At 40.9% G+C, this 16,326-nt stretch overlaps 1 protein-coding gene across 1 annotated transcript; it reads left to right on the top strand.

The window, feature by feature from the left end:
- The first annotated feature begins 4,395 nt into the window (after positions 1 to 4,395).
- Positions 4,396 to 15,625, top strand: sstr5 (somatostatin receptor 5). Its single transcript, XM_014974836.2, has 5 exons — positions 4,396 to 5,119; positions 8,612 to 8,752; positions 8,824 to 9,096; positions 11,778 to 11,924; positions 12,998 to 15,625. The coding sequence occupies exons 1-5, from the start codon at positions 4,544 to 4,546 to the stop codon at positions 13,211 to 13,213; spliced, it is 1,353 nt and encodes a 450-aa protein (XP_014830322.2). The 5' UTR covers positions 4,396 to 4,543; the 3' UTR covers positions 13,214 to 15,625.
- Positions 15,626 to 16,326: the final 701 nt, after the last annotated feature.

The raw sequence follows: 16,326 nt of genomic DNA on the forward strand, positions 1-16,326 counted from the left end.
ATCAACCACTGTGCTTTTCTCCTGTGAGAGAAGTTTGACTGACAAACCTGCTGATCAGGTCATGTCTGCACATTTAGAGTTAACAATAGTCACCCCGTAGTTGCCAGTTCAGCAACTTCCTGTTATATTGAGCAACATTTCAGACAAAAAAATCTTATCGGCCAAAATCGGAATCGGTAAGTTAGGCTGTTTAAAAGATCGGTGATCGGCCAGAAAACTGCAATCGGTGCAGCCCTGCTAAGAACATTTCAGTTTTTTTCATAGGAAGGTTAATAATATATCTGGGCAGTGCAGAGCCGAGTCCACAACACAGAAAGGCTCCTTGGAACGAATTAGAGCAGGAATGTTACATGTTTTTCCACTTGGCTTGCTCTGAGCATTACTGGAGTTTTAAAACTTTAGAAATGACTTTGTAATGCCTTCCAGACTCAACAAAAGATGTAATTCTTTCTTGTTGAGGTCTTTTAGCCTATTTCATGTTGTCAGACAGGCTCTATGTAGATTATTTCTTCTCTCTCCGGCTATAACAGAAATGGAGCTAGTGAAAGTGAACGAAAAATATTTAATTTGTTCTAAGTTAACAAACAACAGCATTTATATTGGGATGGGTTGCTTGGATAGCATTTATTCCTTAATAAAATCACCATTTGAAAACTTGCTTTTTATTTCTACTCAGGTTATTTTGTCTGATATTAAAACATGAGACATATAAGTGTGACAAAGCAACAGAAACAGAAGAAATCTGCAAGGGGATCATACTCTTTCACGGTACTGTCTGGTTCTTCTTCCTCACCGTGGAAAAGCAGTTTTTCTAGGTGAAAGTTAGAGGAAGGTGATTATAACATCCCTGAGGGCTACCTGTGTTCACAGTGAGACTTGAGGAGGTCTGCCAGTCCATGTGCTGCGGTAAAGCTGACCTGAAGTCTGTAACTCGTTTATTGCTGGATGACCGCAGTCAATACCGAGCTTAAATCTACAAATAACCCTCACAGCTCTGTTCGGTGTGTGAGCGCAATGGGAAGCGTTCTGGAAATGTGGAAGTATTCACGACGCAATGGATCGACAAATCAATGCCATCTCAGTCCTTTTGTGTTCCTCTCCCCACAGACGGGACGGATTTGTTTTGTTTTGGGCGATTGCTGGTTTTGTGCGACGCGTGATTGCTCCGCACGAACACGACTGCCAACTGTGAAATTGGAGACGAATCCACGAAAGTAAAAAAGCAAACGACTTGCAAAAAGATAAAGCGTGACGACTGATGAAGCTTTGAAAGGACCGAGGGCCGCAGATTTGGAATAGATGCTGCGGATGTGTGTGACGGATGACTGAGCGAAGCCTCTTTGATAAACCGACTCAACAGAGAGTAAACACAGAAGCAATAATCTGCAGCGAGAGGAAACAGTCCCGACTGCAAGCCTCCTTTCTACCTCTCTCTCTATTTACATGAATATGTTTCTGTTCTCCCCATGCAACAATGCCAGAAATGTCATGCAGTATCTCTCTCTCTCTGTTGCCTCTCTTGAAGGTCATACGTACTTCATTGTCTTTTACATATCTCTGTGTAACTCAACGTGCTTGTAAAAGGGATTTATGGTAAGAAAAAAGGAGAGATGCAAAGAGCGATGTCTTCTATTTGCCGTCTGCCTTTTCTTCGCATGAACACTCTTCAGAGCACAAATGCTCACAAATTGCAATCTATACTTCCATGACAACTGAGAAGCATCTTGTTCCTGAGAAAACAGTTTGATTGAACCAGGAGCTCTCAAACAGCAGCTTAATAAACAGGAGACAGATCAGATTTGTTGTTTCTGTGTCATTTTTCATGGTCAGGAAATTATTCAAGAAGTGCTCAAAGGTGAGCCATGAACTGTAGGATCAATTATGGCACGCTTTCATTTTTTTTAAAGGTTTCTAATTATTCCAACTAGTTCAATGCACGATTAAACATTCAAGTCTTTGAGAAATATCTGAAAATATAATTTAAAAACATTGTGAGTTTTTTTTCTCCTCTAAAGTTGCCGTTCACGAGCCTTGATCCAAATTCAATGATCTTTCTGTCGATGAAACTTAGCGCCTCAGCCGCCTCCCTTTATCCTTTTTGTTTTCCCCGCCGAAGGTCTGCTGCCTCAGTGGAGCGATCAACCGCCCTGTAAATCTCTTTGACAGGTGAACTGACAATCGAAACAAAAAAGAAGTGACTCATTTTAAGGCCTGATCCAAATGAGGAAACCTGTCTGAAATTGAGTGGAAAAATTGCTTCTTGACTGGCATGCCTTAACCGCTGTTAAAATTACAGAGAAGAGATGAGAGGACATTGTGTGGGTGGGCATTTATTACTGCAACTCATGAGAGAGATTTATCTGAACTGAAAGGTAAGAGCTGGTGTGAGGAGCGTCAGTAAAACTCAGCTAAGATATCTGCTACTTTGTAGCTTTGAGGGCTTGTGTTGATGTTAAAACCGTACATTACGAACCACATCTCCTGCTTTCGGATGAAGTCAAACTTGAATTAAGTTACTTCCCTTGTTATGCAAAGGGTGAACATTTTGATACAATTATCCCCGAGACCTCTGTCTGTTTAACAAAGCCCGGCTGTTTTCTAAGAACAAAACTGTCTGTGTTGATAAATTTTCCACGTCCTTTATGCAAATTTAAAACTCTTCCTGTGGTCGTTTCTCGTTAGTTTTAGGTGTGAGCATGCCCCATCAAATGCCACGTCAAATTATTTGTTTGTTTGGTAAAAAGTTCCCCTGATGGACGGAAACGGGATGAAGGCTGTTGCCCACTTGCAGCGCTTCGTTTCTCGTCACAGCTGTGAGTTTGAGATAATGAAATGCAGGCTGAGAAAAAAAAAAAAGTCTCTTCCCAGCTTTCAAATTACACCCATCACGTTCACTTTCATGTTGTGTTAGTGATATTGGATAAAATTTGCAAATGCACCATCACCCCTGACAGCTTAAACTCCAGCTGTCAGTCATTTTGAAGATATGCTTTCATTTCAGTGGCCATTTTGGAGAAATAATACTTTGACAGTTGTGGGTGTTTTGGTTTGTTTTTCCCCATCTATGTTCTTATTTTGATTATTAGCTTGTTTATTTAATTAAGCTGGATGCTGCCTTATCAGTCCATTCCTTCATATATCTTGATTGTTCTTGCTTTGCGTTCTCTATAATTTTTTGAGTGTATTATCGGTGTTGATTGTTTTTCCCCCCTCTGGTCATTGTTTACTTCTTCCTCAGCTTCATTCATGTTAATGTTAACCTGTTTCCCCCCTGCTTTTCCTTCACACCTGCAACCTGTTCCAATCAGCCACCTGTTTCTCATCCAGTAATCAGGTATTCCAGTATTTAATCTAATTAAGCTTGAGATATTTTGGGGGAAAAATATAACATCTAAGATCTGTCGTTAGACGTGCAAAGCTAGTAGAGACATATAGCTTAAATACTTAGGAGTGTTATACCAACGAAAGATGGTACAACAACACATTGACTAGCGTGGGAATAAATACAAATTGAACACTACATTTTCTGTTTTTAATCTAAAAAATACCTTTTAATTCTGTTTGTTTTCTTTGTTTCAAAAATGATGCGCTACTTTGTGTCGCTAGATAAAAGTTTGTAATCTGACAAAATGGAAAAAGAACCAGGAGCGCTTTGTGTTGCGATAAATAAAATCCCAACAGTTGATACAAGATGGCATAGTCCTTCTTATTAAAGTGGAGAGAGAGAACGAAAATTGAACTTCATTGCTTCATTACGGAGTCTCTCTGAATGCCCCTCTTTCGCTTTCTCTCTCTCTTTCTCTCTCTGATCAAATCCTGCGAAGGAGAAAAGCTTTGAGCTCAAAGTTAAAAGAGAAGCGGCGGAGCTGCAGCTCAGCACCACGGACAGCGAACCATGCCGTCATTTTCTACCCGTTCTGGTCAAGCAGTGAGAAAATCCTAAGAATGTGTCGAAGATAAAGAGGCTTTTTCTTGGACTTTTTTTTAACCTCTGTTCAAAGTAAGACGAACCCTGACTTTGTACATTTTTACTCGATGTGTCTCTAAATTCCTTAAGTACCGTATTCCGCCATTATCTAAAAAAAACAACAACAAAAAAAACAAAAACGGAGTAGCTTTAGCAAGGGTTTATAATTTACCCTGTGAAACTCCTATTGCAGAATCCAGATGTATAAATGTAAATCCAAGCAAATGCGCTGTGCGTAAAAGCGGTGACTCCGCTCGGTGCCATTTGGCTTTGGTGCGCGGCGCACTGTTCGGCTCGCCTTGATATTTGGAAATAAGATTTTAAATAAATAAATAAATAAATAAATATAGCGTTAATGAGGCTGACGTGAAGCTTTTCAAACTACACCAACCTCTCAAGTCAGATCTAACTGTCTCTTGTTTAAACTTAGTTATATTTGAGTGAAAACCTCTTTTTATTTTATCGACATAAGAAAAGCTCGCAGCTGTTTTACTTCTTCTTTTTTGCTCTAAAATAAGAACAGCACCGTCTATTTTCGGAATCGGGGGAATCACATCTGCATGTGGATTGTACACAATGGACCCTCCGGACCCGTACTGGTATCCACTCCCTCCGGAGCCCAACTCCTCCGGAGCCGCTGGCTCACCCTTCTTCTTTCCCTACCCTCGTCTCCTGAACGTCTCCTCCAACATGTCCACGCAGAGTGTCCCCTTCCAGGGCAGCAGCACCCCGGTGACCGCTATTATCTACCTCACTGTCTTCTTGGTGGGTCTGACCGGCAACACGCTGGCCATTTACGTGGTGTTGCGCTACGCCAAGATGAAGACCGTCACCAACATCTACATCCTGAACCTGGCCGTGGCCGATGAGCTCTACATCATCGGACTGCCCTTCCTCACCACTCAGAACGTTCTCTCCTACTGGCCCTTCGGATCGTTCCTCTGTCGTGTGGTGATGACTGCGGACTCCATGAACCAGTTCACGTCCATCTTCTGCCTCACGGTCATGTCCATGGATCGATACCTGGCTGTGGTCCATCCGATCCGGAGCACCAAATGGAGACACCCTCGCGTGGCCAAGGTGGTGAGCGCAGCGGTGTGGGCTGTGTCCTTCATCGTGGTCCTGCCGGTGGTCATCTTCTCTGATGTGCAGGTATGTCTTTAGGCCATATGTTCGTTATATTTGTAGTAAGTCATCATTAAATTTCAACCAAACACATTCAGTTGGAAGGCAACATTTATTGAACCCCAAAAGTGCAGCAAATAATTAAATAAATAAATAAATAAATAGATTGAAGATACTTTATTGTGTCAGTAACTACTGAAAGGTTTGACATAAAACATAAATTATTGATAAAGTATCTCGTTAAATAAATATAGAATTAATTGGTTTGGTTATTGTGTTTACAAAAACATTTCATTATCTATCTAAAGGGGGCGCTAGGGCGCATCAGGATTTTTTTTTTTCTGCCAACCTTGCAGATCAAAGTTAGTGGGTGGGGCCGATGTTGAAGTCGAGATGAGGTAGACTTGCTCTGCAGGTTGCTGAAGTGGACCCAAACACAGCCAGGATTCAGACATAATCAAAGTGTCAAAAAAAACAACAACAAACAAACAAACTGTAGAACCTGTAAATAAGTAAGTGTGTATAAGCCGATTTTTAGCCTGGAAATCTACAACTAAGAGTGATAAGACCACAGTCTCCATTTGTATTGTGTTTTTGAACGAGATAAATTTGTACTATTTTCATATTAGTTGATTTTAAGTTAGTTTTTGTGCTATATCTGATATTATTTTTATATAGGGCTATGTGTTTCAATATGTTTCTAACTTCCCTTATGGGGAAAAACACACATGGGCAAAATCACATATACACACCACGTGAGAAAAATCCTTTGTGATAACATGTCAGCAAAACATGTGACCTCCTGTGTTTTGCACACATTTCTCCATGGTGATAAAGTGTGAAACCTATGGAAGTTCACATGTCTGTCTTGTCCAAGGACACAATGACGAAGTGACACAGATAGAGCAGGGATTTGAACCAACAACCCATCATTTTACCTGCTGAGCCCAAAACAAACTGCATGAAAAGCTGAGGCGTTCAGAAACTGTTGGTTCCTTTAAATCCAGAATGAAACCTTCATTGTTTACTGCTATGGAGAAAAATTACCTTGAAATTCAATTTTCACAATTTCTTTTTTCCAATTAGCATTTTAACGGATGTTTTGTGTGATTTTACACATTTATTCAGTTATTAACTTCTGTTATATAATCACATCTACAATATCCTTCTTTACTTTCTTTTTTTCCAAATAGTTGCATCAATGTCCTTCTGAATTAATGAAGATGTAGAAACTTTACCGGATTTTTAGCAGTCAATAATTTTCTCCTGTGCTGTTGGTCTGCTGTCCTGCTGCATCTCTGTTGTCCAAGATGTTGATGTAGTTTTATAGAAAGTCAACCTTGATTTGTTTGACTTCTAGATTTTAAGATTTATTCATATGGAGAATTAAATCTTATTTCATGCTCAGCACTGAGTGAGCAGCTGGCCAGTTTAAAAGGAATAAAATAGTTAATATAAAAGTTTCTTGACTTCTGCGTTTAGGGATTTAATATTTGTTTTGTTAAAAAATGCCATTTAACCAGTTCTTATTTAAGTTGCATCACAATCATATGTGGAATGAGATGTGTGATCACATGATCTTTAATAAATGGATCTCTCTTGTTTTTACTGTTGTTTCACATGTATCCTACGTGTGTTTTAATGTGTGTTTCACATGTTCTCCACTTGTATTCCATTGGTGTTTCACATGTGTGTTTTTCCTTTTTCTGACAAATGAAACACATTTTGGGCACATGGTTGATGCTCCACCTGTGAAGACGATGTTGGTTGTTTAAAGTGTTTTATGCAGTAAATATGGTTTTATTGGAATGGAAATCATTTTAAATGGCGTCTTTGCAATAAATACTGATGTGTCACTTCAATGCACGTGTGACGACACAGCAATGCTTGCACTGACATAAAACCTGTGGTAATTAGAAAACTTACGTTTCACTGGGAAATGTAAGCACAAAGTTTCAAGAAAGTAATTTTTTTCTTACACTCGTTTTTTGCCTTTCTTGTGTCATTATAATCACAAAATATCTGCTGATGACTCAGCGAGCTCATTTTTCAAATGTTCCTCCTGCATAGTCATGGATCATTAGTGATAGAGATTTTTGGTATTATCATTTTGTTATTACTTTAGTTCATATTCAGTCTAATGTTAATCAGTATTATTGTGATTTTTAGTTTAAAGTGTTATCTTCCTTATGTGTGTATGAACTGACCTGGAGGTCAGGACTGTCTGTTTATCTTCATGTGAGACAGTCAAACTCTGTGGTTCTCAGACCTTAAATTCTTCTTGTGTTATCTACCTTTTTCTTAGTTGATAGTTTGACCTAGAGCTGAACTGGGCTCAGACCGTAGATCAGATATCACACCTGGCTGGTTTGTTTAGGTTAGAAGTTTTACGACCTTTGTTGTTCTTCCTGACTGCCCCTTTTGGCTGTTCTGCTTGTGACAATAAAACAGGGGCTCGCGTGGAAGGAGATCAGAATTCTCTGTGAACGGCCTGGAGAGGCGGTTGGCGGAGATTTCTCCTTTTGCAAAAGCATTGTTATAAAATTCATATACGTTGTCTGTGGTCTTTTACATAGGTTCGAGAAAAAGTACCTATCAATTAGCTCTTTCTCTTTCTCAGTGTCTGAACATATAAAGGGAGAAACATTTTAAATATAATGTGATATTTTCACTTGTGTGCCATCAAACTTAACTTCTACCTGTGCGGGTAGATGGCGGACATACTAAAGGAGTTTGACAGATTGTGCCCTTGGGATAATATTTTAATAGCTAATTTGCAGTAATGCTACAAATACACAGGCTAATTATGAGGAGAAAAAAGAGCCTTGCAAACCTAGTTAGTGGCTGCAAGACAAAGCAGGCTATTCTGCTCATGCAGTTGTTGAGGGAAACATGTTAATGCGTGCTTGTGCACAGCAAAGCAACGATGCCATTCAAAAATGGTGCAGATATCATATTTTGCTGTATCTTTCTAACTAATGCGTAAACCTTATGGTTTGAAATGTAACATCCGAACTGGTGGTAAGATACTGATTGCCAACAAAATCTAACAACGAAAGCTGCAAAGGCAGAATAATCAAATAACTGCAACTAAAACAAAACAAAACAAAAAAAACTAAGGCACAAATGACAAGAAAACTCACATTGGCTTACAAGACAGAACCAAAGTTATGAGCAAAAACAGGATGATAATGGAGCGGAGGAACAAGTGTGCTGATTACCACACCCTGTTCAGGTGTGACAAAGAGAATCGACTGCCAAAGAAGCTGATTTAACACAATGAAATAGGAGCATCTGTGATAAGGTACACAACAGAAGTGACACAGAAAGAGCAAAATATTAGTTCTAAAATTTATCTCAAAATGCTAAAAAACTAAAAAAAAGTGACAATGTAAACTTCTTGTTAAAACAAGAAAAACCTTCAGTAATAATAAACTGATTCTTCAATCTTCCACTTACTGCCAAGCTCGTACCAATCTGTTTGAAAAAGATGTTTGTTTTTCCTCTGATGTCACTCAGGACATGTTCAACTCCTGCAACATGAACTGGCCGGAGCCAAAGGACGTGTGGTCGACGGCCTTCATCATCTACACTGCCACAGTGGGTTTCTTTGGGCCGCTGCTCATCATTTGCCTCTGCTACCTGCTCATTGTTGTTAAGGTACGTTTACATCACCCGTCTGTCACGCGTCCCCCTCTGGCGTTGAAGACGTATTAAACGTTATCACGCAGGTGAAGTCGTCCGGGGCCAGGGTGGGCTTCGTCAACCGGCGCCGTTCAGAGCGAAAGGTGACGCGCATGGTGGTGGTCATCGTGGTGGTGTTCGTGCTCTGCTGGCTGCCGTTCTACATCATCAACATGGTCAACCTGGTGGTCATCATCCCTGAGTCCAGCGTCACGGCCGGGATCTACTTCTTCGCCGTCGTCCTGTCCTACGCCAACTCCTGTGCAAACCCGCTGCTCTACGGCTTCTTGTCGGATAACTTCAAGCAAAGCTTCAGGAAGGTCGGCTGAAAATCCTCCGGCCTCTAAAACGAAACCACAGAGTTGATGAAGTTCTCGAAGTTGCCACGCCGTGTTGTGCAATAATCAGACTTTGTTTTTCTTCTTGTTTATGTCGTTTCCATTACTCGCCTTGTTTCCTGCTTTACTTTATTTGTTAGTGTTTGGGCTCTTTCTTTGGTCAAAGTCTTGGTTTTCCCATCACGCCTCAGGCTCAGCATCGTCACTCCTGCCTTTCTTTATTCCTCACCATCTTCAGATGATTCACGTGGTTCTTCTTTTGGCAGGGTCCCCACTTTCATTTGGTTTGAAGAATAAAAAAAGAAAATGCAGCACATTTTGTGACATTAATGATTCCTGACCTATTTATAAAGTATCTATGACACTTCTGGGGTTGTGTGGTGGATGTGGATTGGGACGTGACCTTAAATTTCGTCAACATGCCATTTGTTACATTTTGCAGATCCTACATTTTATGTTGTTTTATAACGTAACATTTTGGTAAGGAAACAAATGTGGTGAAAGTGCAGTATTTCTCAAACGGTCGTTTTATTGTGATCCATTACACGTAGAGCATGTATCTCAAGCTTTTGTTTTCATTTTTGTACATTTTTAATGATTATGGATTTCAGTATATCTGTCAATGCCCAGGGGTCAAACCCAGCAAGCCTCTAGACCAGGGGTGTCAAACTCAATTTCACCGAGGGCCACTTCAGCATATTGGCCACCCTCAACGGGCCACATTGACGATACAAATCAGGAGTGCCCAGCTGCAGTGCTTCAGACTGCAACTTTTAGATGCATCCCTGCTAAAACACCCCAGACAAAAGGTTGACTTCCCTCATTAGCAGCAACTCAGTTCTGTAGAGCCTTATAATGAGTCAATGGTCCAGGTGTGTTAGAGAAGGGACACATCTAAAGTTGCAGATGGTAGCTCTGGAAAACTAGACTTGGGCACCCCTAGCATAAAATGTATGAAAATACAATGTTAAAAATAAATTAAACACCTCATATTGTTAAATAACGCTTTGGAGCTTCTGGTTAGGAAGCGCATTCGAAACCTTTGGTTGAAATGGTGCGTTAAATTCAAGTCTCCATTACAGACCAGAGAAAACTAAAGAGAATCTGAGGCGCAAAAAGTGGGTATGCAGCGTATGCAACGCATAGGGGCGCAGCACCAGAGGGGGCGCCAAAACCCCGTCTGGAGGGGGCGACGCGCCGATTATGTTTTCCCAGACACTTCAGCGCGCCTTACGCTCCTTCACCTCTGGCACATACATAACGAGGTACATGTAGCGATTCTTACACTTCACGTATCGTCGCTCCTTCGCCCTGACGTTCCTTCCTTGGGGTGGGGAGAAGTGGGGGGGACGATTTATGTTTTCGCATCCACCTGAATAATGTGTAGTTGCGCCACTGAAGAGAAGGCAACACTGTGTTAATCCATTTGAGGAGCCTGCAGTTTATCTTGAGGAAATAAATGACGATGCAGAAGTTAATTAGACTGTAACATAGCAGTTCGCTGCTCAACCACTGCGGACGTGGCTCCGCCGCTGCAAAGAATTAGAAAACCGCTGCGAAGTAACTCATCCAGAAGATTTAACAAATGGAGCCTTGTTGGTTCACGTTACCCAGGAGAGCGGCGCTCTGGAGGAGCTGCAGACGTAACATCTGTCCGTTTCGGAGAAGCGAAACCACGCAAAAAATAAAAAATAAAAAATCCTGGTAAAAGCTCACACCGGACCGCGCAGGGTAAAATACTCACACAGTTCAGTTGATCTTTTTGGATCAGACAGATCCAACTGATGAATTGGCGCAGATTTTTCTGCAGATGGGAACCAGGAGGAAGGTTCAGACCCCAGCGGGTGAAGTGATGCTAATTTAAGTGAAGTCGCTTAATTTAATTTATTAAAAGTTATTGGGGCCTCAGTCAGTGGTTTTTATCACTACGGAGAAAAATGTAGATACATTTATCTGCTTAATTTGTGATGGGATCTGGATTCACGGTGAATATTAACTAAACCGCATAAAATGCGGCTAAATAGCGATGTTAATATGATTGTAATTTCATGGGTAAAAATAGATTTTTTTTTATGTTGTCGGTCAAGATAACGGATAACAAAAAAAAGTCTAGCGCGACCTGTCGCCCTGACACCAACTCACACATCTTCATTCAGTCTTACTTGTAAATCGATGTTTCTTTTCTTGGACGTTTTGATGTTAGCTTGTCGATGTCTCAGTTTTATTCGCTGGGAAAATCAATAAGCAACTTGAGGTGACTCTGCTGCTCTCTAGTGGCGAGAAGCCGTAATGTTGGCTGGTAGCAATCGGAATGCATTATGGGAGATGTAGTTTGTAGTCAATTCGTGCTCAAAACCTATTTTAAGTCAGTCATGGGCCTATAAAACTCTGGAGGGGCCACATAAAATGACGTGGCGGGCCACATGTGGCCCGCGGGCCTTGAGTTTGACACATGTGCTCTAGACTTTACAGGTTTCCATTTGACCTGTAAATATTGGTGAGTATCCCAGAAAGCCAGAACCCTGACACCATGCCACGGAAGTGAGAAAAAATATATATTTATTTGCCCCATACAGATTCATGGTCCCAATTCCTGGAAATATCTCATGCGGCTTGTACAACCTTTCTAGAAAACCTCTAAAGCTGCTCTCTTGACCCTGCAGGTGCTCTGCGTTAAGGGTATGAGGTGTGCCGCCAATGGTGTCGATGACGGCGACCCCAGCGCTCCGCGCACAGAGAAAACTACGGCGCAGGACTGCATCCTGCTCTCCCCTCGTAACGAGGTCTACCACGACGCACAGAGCAGCCAGGTAGCCTCGTTATGTAGGTCGTGTCGTGCTGGAGGTAATGTGAACATGATGATGTTTGGTGCATATAAAGGAGAAGCAGGAGAATCAATGGGCTCTTTATGCACAGATTGCGAATGTCGTCTAATGTCATGCAGGAAAATCACGTTATTAGCCTTTAAGGATGAAGAACTGACAGGAAACACTTTGGCTCAGGCAGCTTCATCAAGTCCAATAAGATGAGCTGTAAATCTGCCACGATGGCTCTGAGACTCCCTTTATGCTACACCAGCTGGTTCAATGTTATGAAAACATAAGTCACAAATTCAGACATTTAGTTGCTGATGTTTAGATTTGTGTGAAAGTGTTTAAGCTTCTCAAACTTTCCCACTTTTTCCTCACTTCGCACAGCTACAAACTGTATTGCATTCAATTGGGATTTTATGAGCTAGACGAACACAAAACACTGCGTAACTATGAAGCTGAAGGAAACTGACTCGTGGGTTTCTTGCAGTGTTTACTAAAAATCTGAAAAGTGTGCCAGGTACAAGAAAAATCATCACAGAGTCGAAGAAACACGACAGACACATCAGAGAGAAAGTAGTGGAGAAGTTGATGTGAGTTTGGATTATAAAACAATATCTTACTGCGCATTTTGTGTTTAATCCATCATCTGAAAACTGAGGGAGTGCAACACAACCAAAACTGGCAAGATGGATGCTCTCTTCAAACTGGTATGACCGAACATGAGCTAATCGGCACAGAAAATGAACGACGATGTCAGCCTCTAGATCCGCCCAGCTGATGGAGACAAACCTTCTCAGATATAAGAGAAGCCAACTTTGTTTTTGCAAAAGCCTTATGTCAGATTAATAAAATCTTCATCGCTTTTTCATTGAACTTGCATGTTACATTTTGTTGTTCTAACACGTAAAACCCCACAAAGCTAAAAAAATTAAAGCTTGTGATGGAAAAAGTTCAAGACTTTTTCAAGGCGCCGTCTCCTCGGTAATTTTACCCATTGAAACTACAACGTATTTTCTCTCAGCAATAATTGTTACACATTTCTCTAACCTTTTCTCCTTGCCTTGCTCAAGATCTCACCCCACCCCACCGACTGTTTTGGCCCCCACGCCGCCGCCGACCTGAACCGCTCCACCCCTAAATACCAGCTTTCCTCCACGTTCGCGGGAACAGCCGCTGCTACGGCCGGAAACTCCTTGATCACTTCTGAGGCACCCGAACCTCCCACCACCACGGCCCTGACCACCGCCTCCTCCTCTGCCTCCGTGGCTCCGCAGGAACAGCAGTGAGTGGACTCTGGGTCCCAGACTGGGTCTGCAGAAGAGAAACAAAGAGGCTGGACTTGCCGTTTCAGATATCAAACCTAAAAAAAAACAAAAAAATGTTTTTCCTTCAAACTGCAAGCTCATTTGAAACAAATTGCCGCACTTCTGCTTCTCATTGTGTGACAAACTGTTGAAGATTTTTGTTTACCAAGCCCATCTCTTCATTAAGCCTCCCGCTGACATAAGTGCCTTTTCATCAGCTCTCAATAATCATCTCAGCTCCTAAAGGAAGGCAGAAACATCCACACAATCTTTTTTGTGCGTGTGCTTTGTGTCAAGGACTCTTTCAGCTTGTAACCATGTCTACGCCTACTAGAGCCAAATGCCTTTTACGTTCAGAAAGTAGAATCCGTGCAACTTATTTAGTGTAACTAACACCAATGGTTTCATTTGTACTTAATGTTTTTTTTTTTTTTAATTTAATGCTCAAACTAATTTCTTATCATTTACTATACAGTGATGATCAATCAAGAGCATTAATATCTCATTCAGTTATGAACTGAGCCTTTCTTTTTCTATGAAGAAGTGATTATACAACATGCAACTTCATTAGCTCCACGAATGACAACTTATTGTGATTTATGGTTTTCCCTTCATCTGAATATTCAATCACTCTTTTTCAGCTGATTGGTTTCTTGCCACAAAGCCGGACCTTTATGCAAAGTCCACACGCATCATTTTAGAACACCCTACTTTGTCAAAGTTTCAACTAGTTGAGCCAAATTCTCACCTTCTGCAGAGAGGAAACTGGAAAGGACATGTAAGACTCATGCCCGTCATTGAGTGGAAACTGCTGCGACACCAGTGTCGTTGTCCACAGTTGTAGTGAGTTTGTGGCAACCGAGAAGCGTCTGCTTCAAAATCAGCATCTTCAAATTACAAAAAAAAGAAGAACTTTTGGAAAAGTCTAGAACACAAAGTAGGTAAAAGAATTGAAAATGATCCCAAACCCAGATCAAAACAGGTAAACATTCACCTCATTCCCAAATCTTCTACCCTATCCTGACGATGGTCGAACCAGCTGAAATGCTTGTTTCTTTCCAGGAGAATTATCCAACTAAAATGATCGCTCTCTCTCTCTTCTGATTAAAACGTGGATCCAGTACTGAGCCAGAATTAGACCAGAAGCTTGGTGATGGTAGGTTGGGCATTTCCTTCCTGCGCTAAGTAAAATTCTCACTTTCAGAACAGTCTGTGCTTTCTACCATTCACTTGGATTCCCTCTGGTAGATTTTTCTACCGGACCAATCAGTGAACAGAAGAAACTGTGAAGGACGACGTCGTTTCTCTGCGCTGTATATTCAAACTTGTTTACCAAATCTTAAAAAAAAAGCACTAATTGCATGTTGTATAACCTTTGCTTTCCTGTAAAAGAATAGCTCAAATTATTCACCAAAAAACCCTAATTAATATAATGCTGACATGGTGATTTTGATGGATTAGCATCTGCATATCTTATGAAGTCTAATACTGTATATTATGTGTATATTTTTAAACCAGGCTTGTTGCTGTTTCCTACAGTGAATGTAACCGGTTGGCAGCTCGGAAAAACCCTCAGCCAGCATCAAACACGAAACCTCTGACCTCTTTGCGCTTTTACTGTGTGTGTGTGTGTGTGTGTGTGTGTGTGTGTGTGTGTGTGTGTGTGTGTGTGTGTGTGTGTGTGTGTGTGTGTGTGTGTGTGTGTGCTCAGCTTTATTTGTGTCTCTTACATGGATTTGTTTTCAAAAAGATGTTTTTTGAAATCCACATCTTCTGTGAGCAGATTGCTTCCTGGGTTATTGTGGGCTTTAGCTTAGACTCATTCCGCGCTAAACACTAGATGAGGTATTTAGATCTAAGCTGCCTTTACGATCAAATTTCTCTTGAGCTTTTAGAAATTATTATTGTGGAGATGTAACTGGGACACTGTGAAAAGGACAATTTTACTGCCATTAATATGCTTATGTATAACTTAGTGGTGTAATCGCAGTTCAAATGAGTTTCAAGCTCAGTAGTTTTGAAATTGAAGCCCAAGGATTTTCAAACTAAATTTCTGTGTGTTGTTTGTGTGTTTTGTCTCTTCTTGTAGTCACATCCAACAATCGTCCGTCGTGTAAATATGTTAAGTTAATTTAGGACGTCGTATAAAGAAGGCAGAGACTTTTATTGAAAAAGCACTTTAGTGCATAACGTGAGAGTAGAACATCTGATGGGTTGTGTCTTTTCGGTTTTGGAAAAGTCTTTTTTTTTTTCACCAGTGCAAAGAAGCTGATTGGTCGAACACGATCAAGTGGAGCCAACAATTCAGAGAAAATGAACCAAGGTTGTACATCATAAAGGCTTTTATGCACAAATTTCTTGAATACTTGATAGTCATTGTTGTGAAGATGTGCCGGTGCTTTGGATGTCCTTGAAATAAAATGTTTTTAAAAATCTGATCATGTCTTCATCTTCTTCTTCTTCTTTTTGCTGTTGCACAAACACGTCCTAACAGACTGAATCAGACTGAATCTGTGGAAGGAAAATAAGCACTGAGTGGATTTTAGGAGGTTCACAATGTGAGCAACAGGCTTTGCGTCGACCAGATTGGTTCTGCTTTCAGGCTCAGGTCGAGGTCCGGGGTTATCTCAGGTGTTCCCTCTCTGAACCTGAAAACTCACTACAGAATGAAAACTGACCACCGGCAACAAACTATGTCCTCTGTAAGTTTTAGGGGTTTCTGTTATATTGATGGTGCCTTCTAAAAGTATTCGCATCCCTTAAGGGGGCGGCGTTATGTATTTTACAGCCACATAGTGTAGTTTTATAGCTGTTGATGGCTAATATCGTTTCAGCGGAGGGTGACAGCATGGATAAGATGGTTAAAACTTGCACAAAAATTTTTTTTCTTCTGGCAAAACAATCCCTTACACATGCAAAACAAGTTTTCTGAATCAATAAAGAAGGCTAACATTAAGCTTCTGGAGAGGCCCCGACTTTATCGCTACTTGAAATGCAAAAGCTGTGATTAAAACCTGGGTCTTGAGTAAATTCTTACTCATGTACCCAATTATTGTTTTTAAGACTCACTTAAGGTCCCAGGAGGAATTGCTGCG

Source organism: Poecilia mexicana, unplaced genomic scaffold (assembly GCF_051168715.1).
Source record: "Poecilia mexicana isolate PSO_F unplaced genomic scaffold, ASM5116871v1 scaffold_1, whole genome shotgun sequence".
In the NCBI taxonomy this organism is placed as follows: domain Eukaryota; kingdom Metazoa; phylum Chordata; class Actinopteri; order Cyprinodontiformes; family Poeciliidae; genus Poecilia; species Poecilia mexicana.

Excerpts from the sequence above, each read along its gene's own strand:
- sstr5 (XM_014974836.2), top strand. The coding sequence starts at position 4,544 with ATGGACCCTCCGGACCCGTACTGGTATCCACTCCCTCCGGAGCCCAAC. Across the intron at positions 9,097-11,777 it reads TCAAGCAAAGCTTCAGGAAG|GTGCTCTGCGTTAAGGGTAT; the intron begins GTCGGCTGAAAA and ends TTGACCCTGCAG. Across the intron at positions 11,925-12,997 it reads ACGACGCACAGAGCAGCCAG|ATCTCACCCCACCCCACCGA; the intron begins GTAGCCTCGTTA and ends GCCTTGCTCAAG.